This window comes from Lynx canadensis, chromosome C1, assembly GCF_007474595.2.
Source record: "Lynx canadensis isolate LIC74 chromosome C1, mLynCan4.pri.v2, whole genome shotgun sequence".
In the NCBI taxonomy this organism is placed as follows: Eukaryota; Metazoa; Chordata; class Mammalia; order Carnivora; family Felidae; genus Lynx; species Lynx canadensis.
The window spans coordinates 188639054-188655014 of NC_044310.1; the positions used below are offsets into that span (position 1 = coordinate 188639054).

At 35.0% G+C, this 15961-nt stretch overlaps 1 protein-coding gene across 1 annotated transcript in view; it reads left to right on the forward strand.

Annotated features, from left to right (window-relative positions):
* Positions 1–15961, forward strand: part of NBEAL1 (neurobeachin like 1) — a 175103-nt gene that overhangs the window by 62036 nt on the left and 97106 nt on the right. Inside the window, 6 exon segments of the mRNA XM_032594462.1 lie at positions 341–473; positions 1097–1216; positions 2553–2856; positions 7691–7776; positions 13120–13209; positions 15723–15891. Coding sequence (XP_032450353.1) covers positions 341–473; positions 1097–1216; positions 2553–2856; positions 7691–7776; positions 13120–13209; positions 15723–15891 — 902 coding nt within the window.

The following is a 15961-nucleotide window of genomic DNA, read 5'->3' on the forward strand; positions in this document are numbered from 1 at the left end:
TAATTTTAAATAAATTTAATGCCTTGTGATTTTTAAGACATTTATTCATGCTTTCTGAATCCTATTTGAAAGAATTTTGAAATCTTCAAAATTTACCATTTTACTTTTGTTTGATAATGGAATTCCACTCTTCTGGCTACCTTTTATAATTTGTTAAACCATTAAGCCCATAAAAGATTTAGGAATTACCATTGATATGAGGTTGGACTGATGTGTGGCAATAGAATGTAAGCCACAGCATTATTGATAAAGATATTCATGATGATCTTACGGTTTTGTGTGTATTCAGTGATAAAACTGAACTGACTTCAAAAGTTCTGATAATATATATTTTTGTTAGCTTTTTTACAGGAAGTGGCATGGGTTTTGAAGCTTTTATTACCCATTCAGGTATGCTGGTTGTTGCAGTGTGCACAAAAAGAGAATATGCTGCAGTTATGCTTCCTGACCACAGTTTCTGTGATTCCCTCTGGGTAAGGTTTTAGGACATCACATTTAACTTTTTGGTTCTTTTCTTTAAAATCACACATTTGGTGAATGTACATCAGGAATTATCTCCTTTTTCAGCATTGATTAATTTTCACTTCATAATTCTGCTTATGTTGAAATTTATAAGGAAGTTAATAGCATTATCATCCTCATTATAAACTCAGCGATAATAATTTTTCTCCTAAAAAATTAAAAGTAAATATTTCCATTTCTTTCATGTTTTCTAGAATCAGATTTGGTTTAGGAATTCAATTTAAAATGAGAACATAAATTATTAATAGCGATGCATCTCTCTTGCTTTTCTTAAAGTATAAAATGCTTCTCATTAGGAAAATGATTCTAAAGAATACTCAGACTTGGAAAATACAGGAAAGATACTTTGTTACAGTTGTGTATAAGTTGCTAGAACAATATATAAATGCTTTTGTAGTACTACAGAAAAAATCGTCATTCACTCTTACGAACAGAATTTTAACCAGCATTTAATTATGCTTAATCTCAATGTTCTGCTATTCACACAAACTTATTGAGTAATACTCTGAAAACATTTGTCATTCCAAAGATTTAATGTAATTTTAGTCTTTAAATGTATGCTTTACTTTACTAGCACAACATAACCATTGTTCACATGCCTGGAAAAAGACCCTTTGGTCAGAGCTTTGTCTATATCTATGACAACGGACAGCAGAAGGTCTCTGCCCCTCTCAGATTTCCTGCCATGAATGAAGTAAGCACACCTTATCTACTTGTTATGGGACCATGGGATTTTAAAATGTTTTGTATGTTCTAAGATACAGTAAGTTAATATTTAATACTGTTAGCCTATCATTATTAGATGAAGTTGGACAACATGTAATAAAGAAAAACAACTCAAAGAAGAAACAAATGTAATAAAAAACTTATGGAGAAAAAGACCTAAAATGGGAAAGCCAAAGAAATTTAATAGAGGAGAGCTACCCATGGGATGTCTGGGTAGCACAGTAGGTTAAGCATCTCATTCTTGAGACTCTTGATTTTGGCTCAGATCATGGTCTCATGGTTCCTGGGGTTGAGCCTGGCAAGTGTGGAGCCTGCTTAGGATTCTCTCTCTCCTTCTCTTTGCCCCTCCCTTGCTAGTGTGTTCTCTCACTCTCTCTCTCTCTCTCTCAAAATAAATTAAAAAACTTTAAAAAATTAAAAATAAAATCTTTAGAAAAATAATAATAAAGCCCTCCCAAGTGTACAAAATACTTAGAGACTATTATGATGGTCTCTTTTCCATCCTCACTGAATTTGAAACAGTAATGAAGAAACTTTAAGCCTTTACATTGTAGTCAAATATAAGATGGAACTTATTGAGATGATTCTTAAAGAATATTATTGTAGCAGTGATTCACAGGTCAGGATTGTAGGATGTAAGCTTGGGAAATAGCACACTGATTTATTTTCAAAAATTTATTTGGGGAAAAGAATCAGAAATAAAAGCTGCAATTTGTAATAGCTCTGTTTAAAAAATCAAAAATAAAGATTGCTTACATATTGTATTAGAAATGGAAAAAAAATATTATTGTAAAAGTTCTTTGAGAATTCTTAGATAATTCTAAAAGAGCCTTTTTTGAAGGTAATGAAATCTGTTATTTCCCAGGTGCTTCTCTGATTCTAGTAGTTTCTTATTGATGTTCATCCTGATGCTCATTTTAGGATAGCCTGTAATTAGTGTTATTATACTAATGTGTAGTTCTGTTTATAAATTTTAAGGGAGAAAAGTAGTTTCCTTTATTTTAGAATATAGTAAAGTTGTTAAAGTTTTTAAAAATACTCATTAAAATTTCAAAATTTACAGAAGGATATAATGTGAGTTATAAAAGTAACACATCCAAATCCCATAGGCCAAAAGTAACATCTCTCATTGGCTTCTTATGTATGCACACACATGCACACATTATGATCCAATAAAATTAAAACTTACAATTTATTTTCCATCTATTTGTTTTTTTAATTTTATGTGCTGTTTTATTTTCAATCTGAAGATCGAGATATAGTTAAAATGGTGTAATTTATTTTGTTTGTTTCTTAATTTTTAGCCTTTTATTTCCTGCTGCATTGGTTCAGCTGGGCAAAGAACCACCACTCCTCCACCATCCCAAATCCCAGATCCACCTTTTTCTTCCCCCATTATCCCTCATCGGACATCATTTGGTGGAATTCTGTCATCAGCCTCCTGGGGAGGAACACTTGAAAAATCAAAATTGATTACCAAATTGATATCAGCTGGAACTCAAGATAGTGAATGGGGATGTCCCACATCTCTGGAGGGCCAGCTAGGGTCTGTTATCATATTTTATGAAGGACTACAGCCTCCTCAGGTGAAGGCATTGTATTTAGCAGGTGAGCATGTACAGTCATACTGTTTAAACTTAGTTGTTTTTTTTTTTTTTGCTGCCTACATATATTTTGAAGAATATATTTGATCTGAAGAGTGTATTTGTATTTGTAATGGAAGCTGAAAGGGAAGAAAAATCCCACTACATTCCCTGTCCGCCCACCCTCAATTGATTGGGATATTATTGACATAAAACATACGTAAGATGTACAGTGTAATGATTTGATAGACGTGTACAGTGTTAAGATGTACAGTGTAATGATTTGATAGACGTGTATATTACAAAATGATTGCCACAAGGTTATTTAGCACCTGCATCCCTCACATAATTATAGTGTTTTACATGTATGTTGATAATATTTAAGAACTGACCTGTGAGTTTGAGCCCCATATTGTGCTCTGTGCTGATGGTGTGGAGCCTACATGGGATTCTCTCTCTCCCTTTTTCTCTGCCCCATCCATGCTCTCTCTCTCTCTCTCAAAATAAATAAATAAACTTAAAAAAAAAACACACACATGGAATGGTCAATACTGTTTCCTCCTTTTATTGATGTAAGGTGGAACCTTGTTTGAATTTGCATTTTTTTTTTTTTAGTACTATTCATTTACTATTCAATTTCTGTGATATCTTTTCACATTGTTGGTTATTCTGTTATTTTTTCTTCTAAACTTAAATTACTTAACATTAGATAAATTAATAGGTAAATTTTGTTATATTTGATATTAGGTTTTTAATGCTGTATAAAGTTTCCTTTCTATAGTGGATATTGAACCACCCACAACTTTTCTAGGTTTTAGATGAATTGAAGGTGATACCAAAATGAAGTTCATTTTGGCTAGTATGGTTTAACTGTGTTGAATAGCTTGAAACAGCTTAATTTTATTTATTTATTTATTTATTTATTTATTTATGTATTTATTTATTTATTTTAACAAGCTCTCTTTAATAAAAGGAAAAAACAGAAAAACAACCAAATATCATGTACAATATTATCTGTGTCATTCTCGTTATTCATCTGTTAAAATTGATGGCAATGTTGTATGAATAGTAATTTACAGAATTCATATTGTTAAATAACTTTAATTTTATTTATTTTTATTATTTTTTTAAAATTTACATCCAAGTTAGCATATAGTGCAATAATGATTTCAGGAGTAGAATCTAGTGATTCATCCCTATACGTAACAAACACCCACTGCTCATCCCAACAAGTGTCCTCCTTAATGTCCCTTGCCCATTTAGCCCATCCCTCCACCCACAACCCATCCAGCAGCCTTTAGTTTGTTCTCTGTATTTAAGAGTCTCTTATGTTTTGTCCCCCTCCTTGTTATTATATTATTTTTGTTTCCCTTCCCTTATGTTCATCTGTTTTGTATCTTAAATTGTTCATATGAGTGAAGTCATAGGGTATTTGTTTCTCTGACTAATCTCACTTAGCATAAACACGCTAGTTCCATCCATATTGTTGCATATGGTAAGATTTCATTCTTTTTGATTGCCGAGTAATACTCCATTATGTATATATACCACATCATCTTTATCCATTAATCTGTTGATGGACACTTGGGCTCTTTCCATACTTTGGTGCTGCCAGTGGCACAGCTATAAACATTGGGATGCATGTGCTCTTTTGAAACAGCACACCTGTATCCTTTGGATAAATACCTACTCGTGCAATTTCTGGGTTATAGGGTAGTTCTATTTTTAATTTTTTGAGGAACCTCCATATTTTCCAGAGTGGTTGCACCAGTTTGCATTCCCACCAGCAATGCAAAAGGGTTCTTCTTTCTCCGCATCCTCACCAGCATCTGTTGTTGCCCAAGTTGTTAATTTTAGACATTCTTACTGGTGTGAGGTGGTATCTCATTGTGGTTTTGATTTGTATTTCCCTGATGATGCGTGACATTGAGCATTTTTTTCATGTCTCTTGTTAGCCATCTGGATTTTTTTTTTTTTTAATTTTTTTTAATGTTTATTTATTTTTGAGACAAAGAGAGACAGAGTATGAACGGGGGAAGGTCAGAGAGAGAGGGAGACACAAAATCTGAAGCAGGCTCCAGGCTCTGAGCTGTCAGCACAGAGCCCGATGTGGGGCTCGAACTCACAGACCGTGAGACCATGACCTGAGCCGAAGTCAGCCGACTGAGCCACCAGGCACCCGTATCTGGATGTCTTCTTTAGAAAAGTGTCTATTCATGTCTTTTGCCCATTTCTTCACTGGATTGCTTTTTTGTGTGTGTTGAGTTTGGTAAGTTCATTGTTGATTTTGGGTACTAACTCTTTATTTGATATGTCATTTGCAAATATCTTCTCCCATTCCTTCGGTTGCCTTTTAGTTTTGCTGATTGTTTCCTTTGCCATGCAGAAGCTTTTTATCTTGCTGAGATCCCAGTACTTCATTTTTGCTTTTGTTTCCCTTGCCTCTGGAGAATGTGTTGAGTAAGAAGTTGCTGCAGGAGAGGTCAAAGAGGTTTTTGCTTGCCTTCTCCTTGAGGATTTTGATGGTTTCCTGTCTTATATTTAGGTCTTTCATCCATTTTGAGTTTATTTTTGTGTATGGTATAAGAAAGTGATCCAGGTTCATTCTTCTTCATGTCGCTGTCCAGTTTTCCCATCACCATTTGTTGAAGAGACTGTCTTTATTCTATTGGATATTCTTTGCTCAAAGCTTAGTTGGCCATATGTTTGTGGGTCCATTTCTAAGTATTTTCTTCTGTTCCATTGACCTATGTGTCTGTTTTTGTGTCAGTACCATACTGTCTTGATGATTACAGCTTTGTAATACATCTTGATGTCCAGAATTGTGATGCCTCCAGCTTTGGGTTTGTTTTTTTTTTCAGGATTGCTTTGACTATTCGGGGTCTTTTCTGGTTCCATACAAATTTTAGGATTATTTGTTCTAGCTCTATGAAGAATACTGGTATTATTTTAATAGGGATTGCATTGAATATGTAGATTGCTTTGGGTAGTATTGACATTTTAACAATATTTGTTCTTCCTGTCCAGGAACATGGAATATTTTTCCATTTTTTTTGGTGTGTCTTCTTCAATTTCTTTCATAAGCTTTGTATAGTTTTCAGTATGTAAGTTTTTCACCTCTTTGGTTAGGTTTATTTCTAGGTATTTTATGGTTTTTTGGTGAAATTGTAAGTGGGATCGATTCCATGGTTTCCCTTTCTGCTGTTTCATTATTGGTGCACTGATTTCTGTGCATTGATTTTATATCCTGCCACTTTGCTGAATTTTAGCAGGTTTTTGATGGAATCTTTTGGGTTTTCCATATAGAGTGTCATGTCATCTGTGAAGAGTGAAAGTTTGACTTCCTCCTTGCCGATTTGGATGCCTTTTATTTCTTTGTGTTGTCTGATTGTTGATGCTAGAATTTCTAATACTATGTTGAATAACAGTGGCGAGAGTGGACATCCCTGTCTTGTTCCTGACCTTAGGGGGAAAGCTCTCAGTTTTTCCCCATTGAGGATATTAGCAGTGGGTCTTTTGTATGTGGCTTTTAGGATCTTGAGTTATAATCCTTCTATCCCTACTTCCTTGAGGGTTTTTATCAAGAAAGGATGCTGTATTTTGTCAAATGCTCTCTCTGCATCTATTGAGAGAATCATGTGGTTCTGTCCTTTCTTTTATTAGTATCATATATCTCTGATTTGTTTGCAGATACTGAACCAGCCCTGCATCCCATATAAATGCCACTTGATCATGGTGAATAATTATTTTAATGCATTATTGGATCCAGTTGGCTACTATCTTGTTGAGAATTTTTGCATCCATGTTTATCAGGGAAATTTATCTATAGTTCTGCTTTTTAGTGGGGTCTTTGTCTGGTTTTGAAATCAAGGTAATGCTGGCCTCATAGAATGAGTTTGGAAGTTCCTTCCATTTCTATTTTTTGGAACAGCTTCAAAAGAATAGAAGTTAACACTTCTTTAAATGTTTGGTAGAATTCCCTTGGAAAGCCATCTGGCTCTGGACCTTGTTTTTGGGGAGGTTTTTGATTACTAATTCTTTACTGGTTATCAGTCTGTTCAAATTCTCTATTTCTTCCTGTTTTCAGTTTTGGTAGTTTGTATTTTTCTAGGTATTTTCCGTTTCTTCCAGATTGCCCAATTTGTTGGAATATAATTGCTTATAATATTCTCTTATTATTGTTTGTATTTCTGCAGTATTGGTTGTGATCTCTCCTCTTTCATTTTTTATTTTATTTGGGTCATTTCCTTTTTCTTTTTGATCAGACTGGCTAGGGGTTAATCAATTTTGTTAATTCTTTCAAAGAACCAGCTCCTGGTTTCATTGATCTCTTCTGTTTTTTTGATTTCAATAGAATTAATTTCTGCTCTAATCTTTATTATAATTTCCCATCTTCTGCTGGTTTGGGGTTTTATTTGCTGTTCTTTTGCCAGCTCTTTAAGGTGTAAGGTTAGGTTGTATATGTGAGACCTTTCTTCCTTCTTTAGCAAGGCCTGTATTGCTATATACTTCCCTCTTCTGACCGCGTTTGCTGCATTCCAGAGGCTTTGGGCTGTCATGTTATCATTTTCATTGGCTTCCATGTACTTTTTTATTTCCTCTTTAATGTCTTGGCCATTCATTCTTCGGTAGGATGTTCTTTAATCTCCAAGTTTTCATTTTCTTTCCAAATTTTTTCTTCCGATTGATTTCAAGTTTCATAGCGTTGTGTCTGAAAATATGCATAGTATGATTTCGATCTTTTTGAACTTGCCTGAGGGAGAAACAACTTAATTTTAAATTTTGTTCTGATTACACAGAATCAAGGAGGCCAAAAATATTCAGTGATGTTTATGTACGTGTGTGTAAATAATTTTCAGGTCCAAACTGTTTAAGCCCTTGGAAATTTCAAGAGTCTGACATGGCTGACCTGTCTGGTAACATCCTTCTTCACTATACTGCAAAGGTGAGAGTAAATGCATGGACTGTATCTACTTGTAACTGTGCTATGAACTAAAATTCCTTTTTTGTTCCTTTTGTCATTTCAGTGGTTAATTGAGAAGGATAGTCTTGAATTAAATTTAAAAATTACTCGTTTTCAAAGGAAGAGGAGGTGCAACTCTCAACTAGGATTCAAATGTTTTGATTATGTCATCCCAGTAGTATGAGTGAGGAATCATATAGTATGAGTAGGAATCGTTGTGGTGGGAAGTTTTACTAATGAATTGACTTCAGTAAATGAAACTGTTTAAACTTGGATTATCCCACTTTTTGGGAAGGAGAGATTAAACAGAATTATGGTTAACATTTTTTTGTTTATTTTTTAAATGTAATTCTAGCAAGAAAACAAACCAAAAAAATGAAATGTTTACTTCAGAAGGAGAAAAAAGAAACTACCTATATGCATAGCATGCATAGTCCTTTTTCCCTCAAAGACCTACCTAGTGAAAGTAATTAAGGTCCGTAAAGTCTGAGGGAAAGAACTGGGAGAAGAAAAGGGAAAGTGGCATAAACAGTATCAGTTGCCTTAATTGTACTAAATGTTAACACTGACACAAAAAATGCTTTTATTTGTGAGATTATGCACTATAGAATTTTTTTTCTAGTTTAGCCAGCTAGTACATGGTCATAACTTATTACTTTAATACTTATTTGTGATATCTGACCTAATAAAATTCACCTATCATTTGTATTCCCCTTGACTTTTTGTTTTGAATAATTTCAAGCTAGAGAGGAATTGAAAGAATGGTAAAGTGAAATCATGTATACTCTATACTCTCCACCTGAATTCACCAATTACCAATTTTGCCACACCCGTTGACACCTGTTGCCTGTCTTTGTGAAGGCACATTGACATAGGTATCAATGTAGCTATGTATTTATGTAATTATTAACCTACCTGGGAAAATTATCAATAATTTATGTACTGTATAACTCATTCAGATTTTCCCAGCTTTCTCAAAAATATTTTGTTTAGCCTTTTAAAAAACTTAAATCTGGATCAAGGTTCATGCCTTGCATTGGTTATAAAGTCTCTTAGGACCCTTATTTTTTTTAGTGTTTGCCTTTTGTAACACTAATGTTTTTCCAGTATGTTTGTTTACTGAACTAGACTTTATTTTCTTGGCAGGGGCTAGATCATATACTTATTTTCTTTTTACTGTTATTATTAAATATATAGGAAATAATTGAATTTAATCTCACTGATATATTTAATAGCATGTCCTAGATACATGTTAGTTAACTGAGTCTTTGTGGCATTATGTTTGTCATATTTATTCTCTTTCCAAATTTAAACTTGATAACATTAGGTTGAATTTTTACTGTTGGAACTTCCTTCCAGTAGTTGGAAGATCCAACAGTAAAAATTCTCTAATAAGAAAATAGGTATTATTGTTTTTCCTCAAGAAACTCAGTATGACAAATACTCAATAAAACAGTTTTTTGGAGGAATATTTCTTGAAGCAGTGATATATCATGATAAAAAGTGTTCTGTGGTTAACGGAGTTTGGGGAAATGCTGTATTCTGTATATCCATTTTGGAGATTGATCATATACTTGAAAAATCTTATTAGAAAAAACTTAGTTTACTTTTGTTTTATCCTACTCTTTGACCAGTTATTTGAACATAGAACACGTTCTGTTTTTTCATCTCACTTATTTAACAAATGCTAGTTTGAGAAAAGCTGCTCTTGAAGATTTTCTGAGAGTCAACAGCTTTTCATTTTTGTAATCGCTTGTAAGAGGTGTTGAACCATCCATTGTTTATAATTTTTTGAGTGTCTTCTCCATGCCAAGAATTGTGCTGAACTTTTAAGATCTAAAGATGAATTCAGTGTCTGGCTTTAAGAAACTTATAACCAGGGGCGCCTGGGTGGCTCAGTCAGTTGAGTGTCCAACTTCGGCTCAAGTCATGATCTCACAGCTTGTGAGTTCGAGCTCCGCGTCAGGTTCTGTGCTGACAGCTCGGAGCTTGGAGCCTGCTTTGGATTCTGTGCCTCCCTCTCTCTCCCCCAACCCACTTGCATTCTGTCTCTGTCTCTCTCAAAAATAAACAAACATCAAAAAAAATTAACAAAAAAAGAAACTTATAACCCAAACTGAAGTAAATATGTAAAAAAAAATGAGTGCAATGTAATTTTATGAGCATTTTTCTTTTTAGCTACCATTTATTGGGTATTTACACTAATATTAAGCACTATGCTAAATGTTTTATATGTATTATTTCACTTAACCTTCATAAAAACTCTAAGGGATGTATGGTATTACCCGTGTCTTTTATGAGCTGTGGTTTTCTGAGGCTCAGTAAAGATAAGCAACTTGCTTAGCCTCATAATTTTAGTGAATGGTAGTGCTGGAGTTAGAATTCAGTCTGTTCAGTGCATATCCTTAACCACTATACAGTATTTCTGTGTTGGAATTGTGTATAAAATATAGTGAGAATATAAAGGCATGAGTGGTTAGTTCTTTCATATCATAGCAAAGATGGTTTGATTTGTGTTTTAAAAGGCAGGGCTGAGGAGGGATGTGCCACATGTAACAAGCAGCACCTACAAAGGCATAGACTTTAAAACTGGGATCTACGTATATTTGGGTTTAGGGCACTAAGCAAGTAGGAAGAGAAGATGGCAGGAAATGAAATTAGAGGGCACATAGAGGCCAGATTATAGCAAGCCTCCTATGGCAGGCTAAGTAGTAGGCAGTGGATAGGATTTTAAGCAGAAGAACAAAATATGATAAGGTTTACATTTTAGAAAAAGGTCTCAAGCTGCATTGTGAAAGTTGGATTGGAGGGATAGGAGACAGGAAGCAGTCATGCCATTAGAAGTTGTATTGTATGAGGACAGGTCAAAGATACACGCTACCAAAACTGAGGTAGTAATGGGAGAAAGACATTTCTGTCTTTGAGACTAATATAGTTTACATTAAGTGTAAACTCAGTTTCCGTTTGTTTTATTAAAGCATTTTTTCTCAGTTGCCTTAAGAAGAAAGCAATGATGCATCATTTATGCTAAAATTTGTAGTAGTTTTTTTTTTTTTTTTTTGAATGGTAATTGGATTCAAGGATGCTTCATTATCTGCAAATTCACAGATTGGATGCGAAGTTATATGCTTTATAATCCTTCATGGAAGTTAACAAATATATTTGATAATTTCTAGAATTGCAGACTAGACTCTTAATATGAATATATCCAGAATTGTCTATAACATGAAGGAAAAGTGTCTTATGCCTGTGATTAGAATTTTATATCATATGTTTTTCTGTTTTGTGATTTTTTTTTTAAGGTTTATTTATTTATTTTCAAAGAGATAGGGTAGGGGCAGAGAGAGAGAGGGAGGGAGGGAGGGAGGGAGAATCCCAAGCAGGCTCTGCACCATCAGCATGGAGCCTGATGCAGGGCTTGAGCCCACAAACCGTGAGCTGAAGTCAGACGCTTAACCAGTTGAGCCACCCAGGTGCCCTGTTTTGTGATTTCTGTATCTCACGTTTTAATCACATAATTATGTGTACCAGTGAAATTATGCCTAGGGAAATACTCATGGGAATAGAACACTGAATTTGTTAAAGACTCAAAATCTTGGGCCACCTAGGTGGCTCAGTTGGTTAAGCATCCAACTCTTTTTTTTTTTTTTTTAATTTTTAAAAAATGTTTATTTATTTTTGAGACAATGTGAGAGACAGAGTGCAAGCAGCAGAGGGCAGACAGAGGGAGACACAGAATCCGAAGCGGGCTCCAGGCTGTCAGCCCAGAGCCCGATGTGGGGCTTGAACTCACGAACTGTGAGATCATGACCTGAGCCGAAGTCAGACACTTAACCGACTGAGCCACTCAGGCACCCCTAAGCATCCAACTCTTGATTTCAGCTCAGATCATGATCTCATGATCCATGGGATCGAGTCCCACTTGCCTCTCTCTCTTCCTCTATCCTGCTTGTTCATTCTCTCTCAAAATAAATAAATAGCCAAAAGCTGTTTGCATAAGTTGGTTTAAAACTTTAATTTTTTTAACTTTATAGGATTTTTTTATTTTTTAAAGATTTTTTTTAATGTTTATTTTTGAGAGAAGGAAGAGAGTACGAGTGTGGGAGGGCCAAAGAGAAGGAGACACGGAATTGGAAGGGGGCTCCAGCATAGAGCCCGATGCAGGGCTCAAACTCTTGAAGCTCAAGGTCATGACCTGAGCCCAAGTCAGATGCTTAACTGACTAAGCCACCCAGGCGCCCTCCCAAAATTTTTTTGAAGTTTAGTTGACACACAATACTACATTAGTTTCAGGTGTACAACACAGTGATTTGACAAGTCTGTATATTGTGCTGTGCTCACCACAAGTATAGTTCTTGTCTGTCACCATAAGCACTATTACAATACCACTGACTGTATTTCCTGTGCTGTACCTTTCATCCCTGTGGCTTACTCATTCCATAACTGGAAGCCTGGATCTCCCACTCCCCTTCACTCATTTTGCCCATCCCTCCCCACCCTCACTCCCTTCCCTTCCCCTCTGGCCACCATCAATTTGTTCTTGAAAGAGAAAAAAATGTAAACTCCAGTGATGGGTGAGTAACTTGTTGCTATAGCTCTTCTATCAGGTGACAAGTAGAAGTGACCTGCTTTTGATGAGTGAGTCCTTTAGAATCTAGTCCCTTACAGGAGTGCTGATGCATAGGGGCACATGTACCCCAATGTTTATAGCAGCACTTTCAACAATAGACGAATTATGGAAAGAGTCTAAATTATGGAAAGAGTTCCATCAATTGAGGAATGGATAAAGAAGATGTGGTTTATATATACAATAGAATACTACTTGGCAATGAGAAAGAATGAAATCTGGCCATTTGCAGCAACATGGATGGAAATGGAGGGTATTATGCTAAGTGAAATAAATCAGTCAGATTTCACTCATATGTGGATCTTGAGAAACTTAACAAAAGACCATGAGGGAGGGGAATGGTGAAAAAAAAGTAACGGGGAGGGAGGCAAACTATGAGAGACTCTTAAATACTGAGAACAAGCTGAGGGTTAATGGGGAGTGGGCAGAGGGGAAAGTGGGTGATGGGCATTGAGGAGGGCACTTGTTGGGATGAGCACTAGGTGTTGTATGGAGACCAATTTGACAATAATTTATATTTAAAAGAAAAAATAGAATCTAGTCCCTGATTCTTTTAAGAGGCAATGAGAATAGCAGTACTAAACTTAATATTGTAAGCATTTTATCATTTTAAATTATGGTGAAATATTTCATATATAAAGTTATGTTTTTGTCCTTATTGTGCTTAGCTGTTGGCCATATTTTCCTTTTATTCTTAGGCTTGCAAAAATTCAATCTGTCTTGATTTATCTACTAATTGTTTGCATGGAAGATTAACAGGAAACAAAGTAGTGAACTGGGACATTAAGGTAAGTTAATGATGAGCAACGTCTTATGTAAGTTTACAGATCCTTTTAAAGAATTTGTCTTTTTAGCACCACCAGGTTGATCTGAATAATAAGTCTCAGTGAAAATGTTTGCAAGCAAGATATACAGTTTGAGGTATAAACAATTAAGTAGTTGAAGGACTAATTTGCTTGAAACTTAGTTACCTCCTTAAACTGTTTAACAGTTTCCTTAAGAAAAATAATACTACCTTAAAATCATTGCTCCACTTTTAAGGTATTTCATTCCTAAAACTATGTGACAGATTTCATCCCTTACCTTCTCAGAGACTTCATTGATTATCCCTTTTCTCCTGTATCACATGCTTCTGTCAACAGTCTCCCGTCTATTAGCTTTTAACATACTTCGATCTTTCCTCCCTAAGGCTAAAGATAAGTGACTTTTCCTCTTCCCCACATCCCCTCTGGAGCTGTCATATCTTGTCTGACTTCTGGATGTGCCTCATATATATGTGACAGTTGGACATAATGTCTTTGGTTCTATATAGAGGCCTCTGCTTATTTTCCAAGACTGAGTTAACTGCTCTTGTCATGAATACTTACAATAGTTTATCATTTCACTTAGTGTGATGAATAATAATTTGCTTGGTAATTTAGAGCTTGATTCTCCAGTAGTCCTTAAGAACTTTGAAAAGAGGTACCACTGCTTTTTTCACCAGTGCCTGGTACAGGGATATGCAATAACATTTTGACTGAGTGACTAAATTAATAAAGATTATTTAGATTACTGTGAAAGTCAAGTCAGAGATACCTATTTCTAAAAGATACTTCTTAAATAGAAATTATAGCTTAAGTAAAATCAAAAGAAATATAAAAGATATTTTAAGGGGACTTGCTGATAAATCAGCAAAAAATCCATTTTATCTTGTCCTCAGTTAACACCAATCAAATATGCTTATTGTTTCAGTGGAACAGACATTATTAGGATAGTTCTGCCTGTATAAAAATGAATCCATTAATTAATGTTAGTCTCATGTTATGTGGTATAAAGTATTTTTCTCTTTGTGAGATAAGACCACTTAATCATATCTGTTAAAATAGTAAGATATGTAGCATTTGCCCTTTCATAAGTTAACTTTTGCTGTCACTTATAAGATTGGTTTTACAAGGCTAGTTCTCATGTATTACTTATATGTAGAAAGCTGATTATTTGTGCCATACATTATACTTAAAAATCAAAGTAATTTTTGGTGCCTTGAGGTACAGCTATGGGGAAATCATATGGGATCAGAGTTAACAAGAAAAGGATCATTGTATTTTTATACTGCAGCACAATCAAACACAAAAAAAGTTACGTGACAACTGAAAAAAAAAATACTTGCCATCCAAAAACTTAATTTGCTTACTATACATAGCTTTTAAAAATCAGCATGAAAGGGGTGATTGAGTGTTTGACTTCAGCTCAAGTCATGATCTTGCAGTTTGTGAGTTCAAGCCCTGCATCGGGATCACCGTTGTCAGCATAGGGCTTGCTTCAGATCCTCTGTCCCCCTCTCTCTCTGCCCCTCCCCTGCTTGCGTGTGCGCGCTCTCTCTCTCTCTCTCTCTCTCTCAGAGATAAAATACTTTTTTAAATGTTAAAAAAAATATCAGCATGAAGACAAAAAGTATGAAGAGGGTTGTGTAAAGAATGAAACTTTCTAGATGGCAGATCAGAATATTTTAGCACTTAATAATGGCTAACCTTGGGTGGGTAGTACCAGTTCATTTTCATTTATTAGCTTACTTAATCCTGGTAACAACTTTACAAAGTGGGAATTATTATCCTCATTTTACAGATGAAGGAACTGAGGCCAGAGAGATTACTAACTTGTCAAAGAATATGGACTGTATTTTGTTAAGCTATTCAAAATAGTCATTTTGACATTCAGAGGCACCCACTTCAACTTCTTTGTTAACTAAAAGTAGAGGAGTCAGTCATATTTCTACCACCAAATGATTTTTTTCTTAATTTATTTTGTTTATTATACTTAATTGCCTTATGACAGTTGTTTCCTCATATCATTAGTGTTACATTATAAAGTCTACTTATGGGGTCAAGTTTGAATTGCTTGTGTTTGGAATCCCTAAACTTTGGAAAACAAAGGTGTGGTAAAAATGGTCTGTCATAGTGTTTCTTGAGTATTAATTATGGTGATTCCCCCTAGCTACATTTTTTTTTTTTAAGTAAGCTTCATGCCCAGCATGGAGCCCAACATGGGTCTTGAACTCACAACCCTGAATCAAGACTTGAGCTGAGATCAAGAGCAGGACACTTAACCTACTGAGCCATCCAGGTGTCCCCTGCCCTGTGCACCTTCCCACCCTGTGGCTACTCTTCAAAGCATCTCCCTGAATTAAGGTTCCTTTAGCTTAAGGCTATCTTGTACATTGCCTGAAAGTTCAGCACATTTTTAATGTCACACATGCTGTGCGGGTGTTAAATGACAAAATTGCTCTTGTTTTATAAGATTAAAAGATTGTAATTTTCTTTTTCAGGACATCATAAACTGTATAGGTGGATTAAATGTACTGTTTCCTCTGTTGGAACAAATCAGCCACTTTGGTGAAGGACAGATTTCTGAAGGAATGAATGAAAGTACAGTTTCTGAATTGGTAACACCTGTAGAAGGAGATTGGGTGGTATTGACCTCCACAAAGGCTTCAGGTATTAAGATGAAATTAACACACAATAGTCATTGAGAAAGTTGAGAATTAATTGAAAAATAGGTTAAAAT